Source organism: Ascoidea rubescens (genome assembly GCF_001661345.1).
Source record: "Ascoidea rubescens DSM 1968 unplaced genomic scaffold ASCRUscaffold_17, whole genome shotgun sequence".
In the NCBI taxonomy this organism is placed as follows: domain Eukaryota; kingdom Fungi; phylum Ascomycota; class Saccharomycetes; order Ascoideales; family Ascoideaceae; genus Ascoidea; species Ascoidea rubescens.
The window spans coordinates 120,826-133,969 of NW_017962929.1; the positions used below are offsets into that span (position 1 = coordinate 120,826).

Below are 13,144 nucleotides of genomic sequence, written 5' to 3' on the forward strand. Positions count from 1 at the left end.
TAAATAGTTTTTTAAACCAACTTAGCCTTAGGTTTTTACTTAATTTGTTATAAAATTCCATTTCTTCCCAGCAGTTTCTATTGAATTTATTTTTGCATCCATTCATGTTGACTAAAAAATCTCTATCTTTCCAATTGTATAGTAATTTTTTCTTTGTGCTAAATTTATCAATATCATTGCCATTTTTTTTGTTTTTGTTTTTGTTTTTGTTATCATTATCATTATCATTATCATTAAAGCCATATGAATCTTTATATTTGTCATACTCTTCTAGATCTTCAATGTCGATATCGAGATCCAAATCAATGTCATTATCAAGATCCAAATTATTCAAATCATTTGCATTTTTATTTTTATTTTTCTTTTTAATAGATTTATTGTTTTCATTTTTAAAGTAATTATTTGGACAATAACTTTCACTGACTAAAGAATTCATCATCTTGTTTGGTAAGAATAACATTCCATTTCTAATCCACGATTGTTTACTGTAATAATATTCCAAGATTCTTTCTTCGTTCAAGTAGCCGTTGATATCAATTAGTTTTTTATAAAAAATTGGTTCCCAAATTAAATCTAGAAATAAGTTGGTCCAATTACTTTTTTTAATTAAAAAGGAGTTTAAATTAAAGCCATAGCAGTCTTGACTAATGATTAAACTGATATTATCATCGATATGATTATTATTATTATTATTATCGCTATTGTCATTATTACCAAAACTTAGGTATGGGATATCGATTTTGATTTTATTGGGATTAAAATATGACAATGTTTGAAAACTCTTTTGATTTAGATTTTTGAATATCAATTCTTCAATTGACATATTTGGTTCCATTATTAATGAATATAGATCTAGGTAAAAAAACCAAGTGTTTTCTTTAAATTCGTTATCCTTCATGATACTTCTAATGACATCAAACTTTTGCCAGCTTTCTCTAAACTCATTTGAATATTTCTTTTTTTTGGTGAAATCTTTTATAATTAGATTGTAACCATGGATCTTTGAGTATATTTTCTTATTTAGAATCGAGGTTCTTTCAATTGACCAGTCCTCAGCTCTTTTCCAGTTGTTGACACCACCTTCAACATTAGCAGCCAATATTATGACAATGGTCTTCTTGTCATTGACAGATTTGCTCTGAGCAGAGTGGTCTTCACCATCATCGAAATCGTTCTTAGTAGCAAAGATGTCAGCAAATATGCCAGGGGCCCTTGGTTGAGGAGGAGCTCCTCTTGTGTTTCTTCGTGTGTTCTGCTGGAAGCCTATGTTGCCAGTTCCTCCCTTGGAGATTCCATATCCAATGGCACCAAGCCCATCGTCGTTCTTCAAGTACTGGGCTAGCTGGTCGTAGTCTGCATACGAGTCGAAAGCCAACAGCCTGAAGGAAGACCAGCTGGTGGAGAGTAGAGAGTTGAGCACAAAGAGCAGAGCGATGAGCACCAACAGGCACTGGAAGACTCTGGAGCGATTGCAGGTTTTAGAGAGGGAGAGCCTGAGGCTGCGAGAAAACCTAGTGGCTCTCTTTCTGAGCGAAGCATTAGCAGGAGCAAATATGTCCTTGTCCATAGCAGAGAATGGGCAGCAGAAGAAGAGGAAGCAGCAGAAGCAGCAGAAGAAGCACAGGGAAGGACAGCACTGGTTCAAACAAGCCACTGCGTTGATCGTCCTCTGCACCTGGCTGCTGTGGACAAGTTGCTTCTTCTCTGCTGTTTCTGCTTCCTCTTCTTCTTTGCTGCTGCTGCTTCTTCATCCACGAAGAGACTTCTCTGCTGTCTGTGCTTCTTCTGCTGCTGCTCTACTCTTCATAATGCTTCCTCTCAGTTACGTTTGCTGCTTTTTGCTCGTCCTAATCACCAACTCCCTTCTCGCTCACTCCTTTACTTTTACAAGCTACTACAAACAAGACTACTCCAAGGACGACATTGTCCATATATCTCTAACAAATCTCTCCCCTGGTGCCAATTCCAAGGACAACAAGTACTATTTGTATCCTATCAGGTTCTACGAACATGACCTTTTGACGACTTGTCCACCTCTCAAACAAAAATACTCTGCTCAAGAATTTGAAGAGCTTCTTCAGCTTCAGGCAAAGCAAAACGAAGGAAATAAAAAGAGAAAAAGAGATGATGACGATGAGAAAAAAGACGAAAAAAAAGATGATAATGGTGATAATAACAATGATAATAACGATGATAGTAATGACAATGATGATAATGAAAAAAAAGATCTTGAATCCTCAAATTCTCAAAATCAAACTAAAGAACCTTCTTATGATGAAATTTACATTTTTAAAAAAGATAACCTTTTCAATAACAACGTCTACAACTCTCCCTTTTCTGCTCAATTTAAAATCAAAAAAGGTTGTGAATTTGCTTGTACAGTTGATTTTTCAACTAAAAGTGCTAAATACATTAATGATTTAATTAGAAAAGATTACAGAATTAATCTATATATCGATGATATCCCCATCGGTAAAGAATTCTTTGATTACAACTCAAATAAATTTTACATATCAAATAATTTGCCTCTAGGCTATTTAGATACTAATGGCCTCCCAAGAATCTTTACTCATTATCAAATCGTCATTGATTACATTAACATTGGTGCTGAAAAATTTAACATAATTAAAGCTGTTGCAGGTCAACAATCAAATTTAAGATATGTTAAAAATTCTTGCTCTTTACACCCTCCTGTAATCTTATCTGAAATCCCCTTCTCTAATAACAAAGTCATCTTTACCTACGATATCATCTGGAGAGAAACTGTTGGTCAACCAACAAGCTGGAAAGATAGGCTAAACCATTATTCTTACAATTTAGTTAATTTTAAGATCCAATATCTATCTAAAATCGTTTACTCTGTTTTAACCTCTGTTTTCTTTTTAATATTTTTGAAAAAAATCAAAACAATTCTTACAAATGAAAAGCATTCCTCTACTTCCACTTCCACTTCCACTTCAAATTCAAATTTAAATTCAAATGTCAATTCAACATCTGATTTACACCAAAATGCCCTTGATATCGATAACGATGAATTGTTTTTAGATTTAAATTGGTCTTCTTTATCAAATGAAGTCTTTAGATCTCCTTCAAAATTGATTCTATTTGCAAATTTAACTGGTTATGGAATCCAAATTTTCTTAATAGCTTTCTCAGTTTTAACTCTCTTGTCCTTTGATTTAATCTCAGTTATAATCCCCAACGAGATCTTACATTCAATTTTTTATTTATTTATCTTAACTTCTCCATTTTCTTCAATTGTAACAATATCAATTTTTAAAAATTTTGTAACAGATAAATCAAATTTATCAAATTTTAAAAAACTATTCTTTCAAAATCAAACTCTTTTACCAGGTTTTTTATTGATTTCAACTTTATTTCTTAATATAATCTATAAAAATGTCAATTCCACTAATTTTATACCAATTTCAAATTTATTTAAGTTTTTTTTGATTTGGTTATTTATTTATACACCAATTAATTTAACAAGTTTTGTAATTGGTTTTAAAAAATTCAATTTATTCAACAATACTCTTAATAATAATAATAATAATAATAATGATAATGGGAAAAGTGATAAGATTATTAAAATTAATCAAATTGAGAAACAAATTCCTCCTCAACCAATTTTATTAAAATTGATTCCCTCGTCGATTTTTTCATCGATTATACCATTTTCAATTATAATGTTTCAAATTTCAATTTTGAATGCTACAGTTTATTTCAAGTATTTTAATTTTTCAAATTTTGAGACATTGTATCTATTAATACTATCATTGATTTCAATGGTGATTATAGATATTTTGATGGTTTTCAATTCATTGAATTGCGGAAATTGGAAATGGATTTGGTTTAGTTGGTTTAATGGATTTTTGGGAATAACAGTAATGAGTCTTGTTTATCAAATTCATTCATTTAAGAGTGGATTTGGCGATTTTTCAAGTTGGATTATTTTTTTAATTAAGAGTATTAATTTAAGTTTAGCACTTGGGTTGATGTATGGTGGAATTGGCTTTCTTTTTAGCTGGTGGTTTATTAGAAGTCTTTATTTGAAATAAATTTTAGCTAATTAGGTGAGTAAATGAGTAAGTGAGTATTTAGGTATCTAAATATGTATGTATCAGGTTAGTTATTTTAATATATTTTTTATTTTTTTTTTATTTATTTATTAGAATAATCAGTTTAATTAATTAATCTTTTTTGATTTTTTTAATTTTTTTATTTTTTTTATTTTTTTTCAGTTTAAGATGAATATCAAGAAATATAAATGAATATAAAATGAAAATTTTTTTTGATAAACTTCACTAAATAAGTTAAAGAGATAATTAATTAGGTTATTAAATTAGTCGAATAAGTTAAAAATTAATTTCTAAACGAAAAAAGATAATAAAAAAACTAGAGAGAGCGAGAAAAGAAGAAAAATGAGTTGATTATTTATTTTTTAAAGAATAAACAATTAATAATAAAAAAAATAAATGAATTATTCAATTAAGAATTGACCAAAAGAGAAAGATAATGATCTAATTTCACGTATTAAGAAGGAAAATAAAGTGTAAATGAAAATGTAGTTAATGAACATCGAAAAGAAAATGTAAATTTATAAAGTTTATACAATATTATTTAAAAAAGATAGGAAATGGAAATTCAAAGGGATAATAAAGCAAGAAAAGAGTAAAGGCTTATATCATCAATCAGGTCAAAGGTCAAAGATCAAATTGAACATTAAGCATTGAGGATTGAACATTGGTAAAACAATAACAATTTCAGAGGTGAATTGAAATAGGAATTGGTGAATGAGAGACTTGAAATTGTATGGAATTAAAAGCAAAATTGCTTTTGAAGATTAGCCAAATGGCCAGTAGGAGGTGTTTTTATTTCTTTGGATTAGTGAGCTAGTGCTGGCATTAGAATACCAATTTTCAAACATGAAATGATTTTGGAGGAAACAAGAAATAATTAAAACACAATTGAATGATAATTGACTGATAATTGAATGCGAAGCAGGAAAATCAGAATAATCAAGAATAATAAAGCAAAGAAGGGGCATGTATCACAAGGAAAAGAGCCATTTGCCTACAGTAGGTGTTTGGTTTTGTCAATTGAGGGTATTTACTTATTTGGTGAAATAAAAGCAAGGGCACATTGGATATGGGCAAATTAAAAACTAGGGGAATTCAGTACAAATCAACACAAATCAACACAAATCAATACAAACCAATACAAACCAATACAATGTAATATAAATTTGTTCATGTTTCAAAATCACCTCAGAGGCAACCTGAGGAAAACCAGAAATTGGAAAATAATAGGATTCGATGGGGGATCTTGCAACAAAAGGTGTTGGTAATAATATTTATAATAATATTTACAATAACATTCACAATAATAATGATAATCGTAATAATAGTAATAATAACTGAATTATTATCCAAACCAAATAAAAGCTATAACCACAGACCTGAATTCTCCAAATGCACTTGTCACCATCAAAGTCTCAGACTGATGGGTTTTTTGGAAACATTTTGCATATCATTGGGATGATGTGCAAATGAGCTCTTTTTCTGGTAATTAATTACAAATCAACCCACTTCCTCCCCAAACAAAACAGGCGACAAGTCCAACAAAGCCCTCAGCTCATTCGCAGCACTAGAGAAGAAACCCTGAGAGACTTACAGGAAGCTGTGAAAAGTTTATTTGGGAAGCTGAAACACCAGCCGACCGGCGAGTGCGATTCGAGACCGGTATTTCGACGCCGTCAACGTCCGGTGTGATTACGGGTGTAATTGCGATATTACGTGTTTTCGTCGTGTGCTCTGTGCTTTCGCCGTTTCTACGGTACATGTTCGTAGGTACTACGGATGCTTTCCGAAAAGTAACTCGGGCTGGTTTTAGATTGGATTTGAATAGGGAAAAGAATGTTATATGACTTTTTCAGCTAAGTCTATTGTCAAGCTCAGAGTAACCAGCGAGTGCAAAAGGGCTAACGAGACCAGATTGTTCCCCGACTGGTGATTTCTTCCATCCCAACTTGAGATAACATGAAATATGAATCATCAATCATGGAACTGTTCGAAAATGTACTCATTACCAAATTTTTTTTGCATTTGCACGTATTTTGTTAATTTTACCGTATCAATTATTTCTGTATTTTCTTTGACTATCCAAATTTTTCATCTAAACTATCAGCTAGTATCAATTTATTAGACAGAACACTCCACTGACGTTCATTTCGCCTGGAAACTGAGCTGGCAAGTTCAGTTTTAATCGATTGGTATCTTTATTGTCTGTGTTTGTTTGGGAATTGGTTGTTACTGAGCATTCGTCATTCTTTTTGTAAAATACGATTCTATGACATTTATTTTGGTTTTTGTGGGTTTTAACTATTTTTTAGTTTTCTATTTTAATTTTAATTTTTTAGTTTTCTTTTTAGTTTTTTCTTTTTTCTGTGAAAACTCTGAAAACTTTGGAGGTGTTTTGCCAAAATTCCACAGGTTTTCACTTTTTTTTTCATGTCTTTCACTTGTCTTATAATCCTTTTGCTTTTTCCACTTTTTCCACTTTTTCCACTTTTTCCACTGATACAAATGGGCTTTATTACCTTTGGATCTGAATTTTGACTTATAACAGTATCAAAATATCACTGTTACCTGATTATCTTCTGCTTGGAGACTCAAAATACATCCAATGCCTATTAAAGTTACTCCCAACCTAGTGCTTCACTGATGCTGATTTCAGTCTTTTTGTCTTCACTCTTTCCACCATTTGCACTTGGTTCTGAATATCAACATGATTCTGTAGAATTTAATGCTTAAACTCATTTAAACTCATTTAGCACAAATTTAAACTATTTTAGAATATTATCAAACTCTATCCCAATAGTAATGATAGTGTTGCTCACACTATTACTCGCATTATTATTCACTTTATTATTAATGTTATTATTCACTTTATTCATATTCACATCCTTCTGGTTTCTCATTTCTCATTTCTCATTTCTTTCTTTTTGCTTTTAACCTTTTCCATAATCATTTTCTAATCTTTTATAAAGTTGTTCTATTTTGGTTTAATGGGCTAATATTTTGTAATTTTCTAAATGATCTTCCTTATGCTATCTTCATTAAATACATATTAATTTAAATCATGGTTATTCACCTTGAATAATCTAACATATCTTTTCATTTGTTAAATTCATCATACTATTCTCGATATCTAAATCTAATACCATATTTCTACTTTAATCTCTTTTATTTTTATTTTTATTTTTATTTTTATTTTTATTTTTTCTAATTCTTTTCTATTCCCCTTTTTTGTTGTTACTGTTTTTTACTTTCACTTTTATTTACCCAGTTTTATTTAATCCACAAAGTTTCAACCATTGATTTGACTTTCTCAGTAGCTTAAAGTCAAAACAAATTTGTTGGTTTGGTCGTTTACATACAAAGGTACAATCTATATACAAATCAGACGGAAATTGTCTTTAAACAACTCCAACCAGCAAAATTTACCCTTTAAAGAACCTTTCTCATTTCAACTGAAGCTATCTTTGATTAAGTCATGTCGATTACAATTTAAAGTCAATTTAAGGTCAATTATAAAAATCAATTCCAGGTAATTTTAAATGAATTTTCATGCCTTCAAACTATTGGAAATTACTTCATTATTACTGTCACATTTCCATCCATAATTATAATCACAAGCATAGTTGCAATTATAGTTATTTTATCAGCTAAAAGAGTAAAATTTTTGTTGGTTTTTTATGTTATCGTTTGTTCACATTATTCTGAATAACGAAATAGAGTTAACATGATATAGAAAGTGGTAAATTTCCAAATAACACTCATTTTTAAAACCTGAATAAGCAAATAAAGTTACTGAGCTAAACATTCTAAACCGACTAAGGAAAATAGACTAAATGTGTTAAGTGGAAAATTGCTATAAACTTTTTTTCTGATTATCTTTGTGATTGTCTTTATGAAAATCATTATAAGTTAATCATTATAAGTTAATATATAATTCGTAACTATAATTGGGAAAATTTGACTTGAGCAATCCATTAGAAATGGAGAGACTTGGAGAATTGAAGATGTTTGAAGAGATTACGGAATATTGTAATTTCTTACTTTCTTAATTTACTGATTGGATTATTGCCAAATAGAATGAAAAGTGTATTAATAATTATGAATTAGAGTATAATTTATTTAAAGACAAAAAGAATAAGAGAATAGAATAGAATAGAAACCAAATTTTTAAATGAAAAACCATAGACAATAATGTAAAAATAGTGTAAAATAATGTAAAATGATAAGACATTGTAGAAAAAGCAAGTAAACCGAGAAATCTGTGATAATGAAGATTATATCTATATAGTAAGAGTAAAAGAGAAATCAAAATTGAAATTAAAACAACAAAGCCAAAGTTGAAGTGAATGAAAGTAAGTGAGTGAGTGAGTGGGTGAGTAAATATTGAAGTCTAGTAATAATAAGTCGTAATAATAGTAGTAACAATTTGAAATAAAGGTGGAAAATCATTAAAATCATAAACGTTAATAATGTAGTATTAATAATGGAGAATTAGTATAGTATAAATATAAATTATAATAAATTACAATAATGATAATAATAAATTATAGTAGATTAAAGGAAATTAGTAGACTCTTTTTTTTCTTGATAATTTATTTTGATTGTTATGTAGACTAAATAATTTTGATATGGTAGATTTAGTATCGTTATTATCGTTGAAATTAGTTGTAAAGTTAAGAGAACCTGAATAATTTATATTTAAGTCCAGGTCAGTTATAGTTCTAGCAGGACTAGACTGGTTATGAGATTTAAAAGATTTTAGAGAATTTTGAGGAGGAGAGGAAGAGGAAGACGCAGAAGAGAAGGAAGAGTTTTTAATACTTTTAGTATTAAAATTGAACAACTCAGGTTTATTGAGATCATTTGACAAGTTGATGTGAGTGTAGTGGTTGTTGTTGTTATTGTTTTTATTGCTGTTATTGCTGTTATTATTATTGTTATTATTATTGAAATGATGATTGCTTTTGTTATTTTCATCAGAGGAAGAGTTTGAGGAAAACGAAGAAGTGGAATCAGGATATTTTTCAGAGTTAGCTGAAAGGTTTGAATCTTTGCTCAGTTTTCTTTCAAGTTTTTCAATATGGCTATTATCTGAATCTATATGGATACAATTAAAGGAAGAAGGAGATATTGATCTTTGGATGCTGAGATCTATGGATTGAAGAGGGATGGGGACGGAAATTTGATGATAAATTTGTTGATTGTATTTTGAAGAAGAAAAAGACTTTGGAGAAGGTAAGTTTATAGAATGGGATGAGATTATAGAAGAAGGTCTCTTTTTCTTGATTGTTTTTGAAGAAGAGGAGTTTGAGAGAGAAGTTGCGATGGAGTTGTTATGACTGGAAGGAGTCTTTTCAAGATTGTTTGATTTTATTGAGCTTGGCTTTGTTGGAGGGCTATTGAGAGAAAGAGAGTCCTTTTCCTTTTCCTTTTCCTTTTCTTTTTGTCTTTCTTTCAAGTTGATTATTATCGATTTTAGTTGACTGATTTCATCCTTTTGAGAATCAATTAGATCATTTTTGTCGTTGATGATCTTCTGTTTTTGGGCTATAATGGTGGATAATTCCATTTTGTTTTTGATAGTCTTGGATAGGTTCGAGTCGTAGTCTTTATTGAAAATGGATATAAGATTCTGAACAAAATTTTTGTTGGAGTTAAAAGAGCTGATATCAGATTGAGTGTCGTTGCTGGGGAAAAAAAGAGATTTGATATTGGAGAGATCTGCTTTGATGGCAACCAAGTTGCTTATGTATAGTTTTTTGAAGGAGGTGTAGTGAGAGAGCAAGTTTTTGTTTTGGTACTGTAGTTTGAGGATCTGGTTTTCCTTCGAAGTCAACTGGCTCTTCAAATCAGAGAGCTGGAACTTTAGAGCTTGATAGTCCATATCAGAAAAGGAGCTGTAGTGCGACATAAGCAAGGTAATATATGGTGGATAAGGAGGAGGTAGTATGGAAGCTGGATGAGACTGGGGTGAGAAGCAGAATCGAAGAAAGAGCAGCTTAAAAAGATAAAGAGAAAAGCAGGATTTTATATCAAAAAAGCTTGTGGAGGATTTGCTCAAATTACAAAAAATCGCTGCACTTTCGCGACAGCTCTCCCATGCTGCTGGGTGTTGCTCCCAAAAGCATGCCGCCGCACAGATCCGCGCACCAAAGCGGCAATAAACCCTAAACCGTATTCCAAACATCGAACGGTTCTCGCGCGCGCCGAGGCAGACGCACGTACACGCATTGCGGCGCTCTGCATAACTGTACACGCACATCCTGGCGCATGTGCGTCTATTATTCGCTTCCCCTGCCGCTTTCCGGAATCACCAGCTGCTGATTCTGTTGCTACTTCTGCTGTCGGAGCTTCCTCTGCTGCTCACTACTCATGGCCCATCTGCTCCAACTGCCGCTGGAGCCGAGCAACGGTGTACGCCGTGCTGCGAGCCATGGCCAGGAGCCTGTCGCTGGCGGCCGCCACGTGGAACTCCTGTTGCCTCATCTTCGTGTGCTCCACCTTTTCGGGGTGGGCGAGAAGGAGAAGCAAGCCCTCGCTCAGACTGAGGCTGTCGCTCTCCCACCGGTGCTGCGTACTTCTTTTGCTCCAGCTCTCGCTGATGGTGCTGGTGCACCACTCGCCCTGCATCTCTCCTAGTCGGTTCATTTGCTCTCTCATTTGGTTCTCAAACTGCTTTCTGTAGTTGTCTAGCTTTCTTTGTTCTTTGTTCTTGATTTGGTTGTATCCGATCTTCCAAATGATGTTTTCATTTATTTTCCTATTAAGTTCATCAAAGTAGCTGATTTCTCTTCCAATTTCAATCAAAATTCCACTTCCATTGTTGTCATTACTATTGTCGCTATCATTGCCATTATCGCTATCATTCCCTCTGCTTCTGGCCCCTTTGGGTTTATCCCCGTATTTCACCCAAATTCTTTCTTTTTCTTCCTCAATAGACCCCTTCAAATACTCTAGCTTCTTGCTGATATCATTAATCTTAACTTTTAATTCCAAATTTATCTCTTCAAAAATTGCTTTGTATTCTTCTTCCTTCATTTTTGTAATTTGCCTTTTTTTATCCTCGTTTAATTCTTTAATTTTGTTCAACTCATTTATCCTCAACTTATCAATATCAATATTGGCCTTCTTGATCTTGTCCCCAATTAAATTATCAATTTCATCAATCTTCTTAATTTTATCCTCTTTTTCTCGTTTTTGTTCCAAAACCTGTCTCTCTTTTTTCTGTATTTCATTTAGCTCATTTATCAATTCTTCTATTTTTTCCTGTTTAATCTTCTCAAGTCTACCTTTTTTATTTCTTATACTATTATTGTTATTATTAGTATTATTAGTATAAGTATTATAAGTATTGTAATACTTATAATTATCTCGCAATCGGTAATAAACATAACAATATCGCACAAAAAATACAATAATAATCATTGCAAAAATTATCATATACTCTCGTATTCTGCCTACAAAATTTCCAATTTCCCTCATTTTAACCTTTATCTTTGGTGTATAATTACAATTGCAACTACAATTGATTCATTTGTGTCATATTTACCCAATCTCACTTACCCGTCCGTTTTATTATCTTATAACTATATATGAATATGGAAATTCGATTATGGAAATTATACATGATTATGAAAATCATCGATGGTTGTGGATTTCGCAATTTAAATTTCACTTTTAAAATACACAAAATCATCGCTTTGCACTGACAATTATTAATAAAACATTACATTGTATTAAATTAAATTAAATTAAATTATACTATATCAAATCAAATCAAATCAAACTTATTCAGCATAATCAACTTAATCACATTTCTAATAGAATGTAGAAGCTCTTTTATATGAAAAAGTATTGGTGGACTTAGGAACTCTGTGAGGCAATGGAAATTTAAGATGAGGATGTAAAAATTGTTTAACGTAGTTTCTCTTGACATCATCAGTTTTTTCTAATTCAACAACCTTCAAAATATGAATTGATCTAAATCTAGCTCTGTGTCTGGCAGCTAAATCTTGATACATGATTTCAACAGCACCAACTCTAGTAACATCTCTATATTCTTTATACATGTTGTGAGTACCGGATCTGGAATCATAACGAATCCAAATACCAAAGGTCTTGACTTTGGTTGGGTGAACTTCAGAGATAACGTTAACTGCAACAATTTCACCAGAGGCCTTTTTAACTTTGTGTAATTTTTGTAAGAAATACCAGAAACGAGATTTGGCAACAACAATATTTGGTGCAAAAATACGCATACGGTATAATTTGGGTTCTGGAACTGATTCCGTTGGTAAACGACGACCGATAACTTGATATTCAGTAAGACGAGACACTAAGAAAGGAAAAATAAAAGGAAAAATAAAAAGTTAGTCATTTTGTTTCAATTTAATAAAAATTTATTTTATCATGTCAATCTCTTCTTCTTGATATATTTGTTTCAATTTAATTTTATCAGATTTTATTTAATATGATTCTTATTAATTTCATTCCATTTATTATCCATTATATGTTAAACTCATATTCGCTCTAAGCACTTTATAATAATTTAAAATTAAATCCAGTTTATTTTGAATAATTATTATCCTTTGAAATATTCAATTTTCTATATTGGTCTACAAATGTTCTTATTCAAACAAAATCAACTATTCGTTTCCTTCTTAAAAACAATTTTATATTTTAAAACACAAAATTTTGATAAATTTTAAAATCTGATCCAATTTTAATATTTTGATTGTTGTTTTTTTGATTAATATTTTCATTTTACTCTCATTTTATTTGAATCTTTATTAATACGGGTTTTTCAGTAAATAACAGTTAATCAACTTTTTTGAAAAAAAACAAGTTAAAACCAGTCTTGTAGGTGATGAATTCTTATTAAATCAAATGTAAACACGCTTAAGAGGACAGAAAAAATTGAAACCAATCAAATCGCATTGCAATATGAACTAATTGACTGAGAGTAATATATGATCACTTACTTTTTGATACTATTTGGCTGGATATTGTCTAGTTATTTCAACGCTATGGAGGACTGTCGCTTCAATATCTTGTGGTGAATAAAT

The 13,144-nt window shown here is 31.1% G+C and overlaps 5 protein-coding genes across 5 annotated transcripts; 1 reads left to right on the forward strand and 4 right to left on the reverse strand.

Annotated features, from left to right (window-relative positions):
- Position 1: 1 nt before the first annotated feature.
- Positions 2-1,111, reverse strand: ASCRUDRAFT_22572 (glycosyltransferase family 34 protein; the record flags this gene model as incomplete). Its single annotated transcript, XM_020189748.1, has 2 exons — positions 2-151; positions 425-1,111. Coding segments are annotated over 2 exons (837 nt in total), but the record flags the coding sequence as incomplete, so codon positions are not given.
- A 697-nt stretch (positions 1,112-1,808) lies between these two features.
- On the forward strand, positions 1,809-5,420 carry ASCRUDRAFT_10135 (transmembrane 9 family protein; the record flags this gene model as incomplete). Its single annotated transcript, XM_020188525.1, has 2 exons — positions 1,809-3,788; positions 5,310-5,420. 2 exons carry the CDS (start codon positions 1,809-1,811, stop codon positions 5,418-5,420), a joined length of 2,091 nt encoding a protein of 696 aa, XP_020044853.1.
- Positions 5,421-5,637: 217 nt separating this feature from the next.
- ASCRUDRAFT_77799 (uncharacterized protein) lies at positions 5,638-6,293 on the reverse strand. Its single transcript, XM_020194006.1, has one exon. It carries the CDS (start codon positions 5,839-5,841, stop codon positions 5,647-5,649), a length of 195 nt encoding a protein of 64 aa, XP_020044854.1. The 5' UTR covers positions 5,842-6,293; the 3' UTR covers positions 5,638-5,646.
- Positions 6,294-8,643: 2,350 nt separating this feature from the next.
- Positions 8,644-11,504, reverse strand: ASCRUDRAFT_10136 (uncharacterized protein; the record flags this gene model as incomplete). The annotated part of the gene is made up of 2 exons (XM_020188527.1): positions 8,644-9,976; positions 10,753-11,504. The coding sequence occupies 2 exons, from the start codon at positions 11,502-11,504 to the stop codon at positions 8,644-8,646; spliced, it is 2,085 nt and encodes a 694-aa protein (XP_020044855.1).
- Positions 11,505-11,626: 122 nt separating this feature from the next.
- Positions 11,627-13,085, reverse strand: ASCRUDRAFT_77801 (60S ribosomal protein eL20). The gene is made up of 2 exons (XM_020194007.1): positions 13,061-13,085; positions 11,627-12,414 (listed from the first exon to the last, which is right to left on the reverse strand). Coding segments are annotated over exons 1-2 (519 nt in total). The 5' UTR covers positions 13,062-13,085; the 3' UTR covers positions 11,627-11,896.
- Positions 13,086-13,144: the final 59 nt, after the last annotated feature.

Coding starts and splice junctions, on each gene's coding strand:
- ASCRUDRAFT_77799 (XM_020194006.1), bottom strand. CDS start 5,841: ATGTACCGTAGAAACGGCGAAAGCACAGAGCACACGACGAAAACACGT.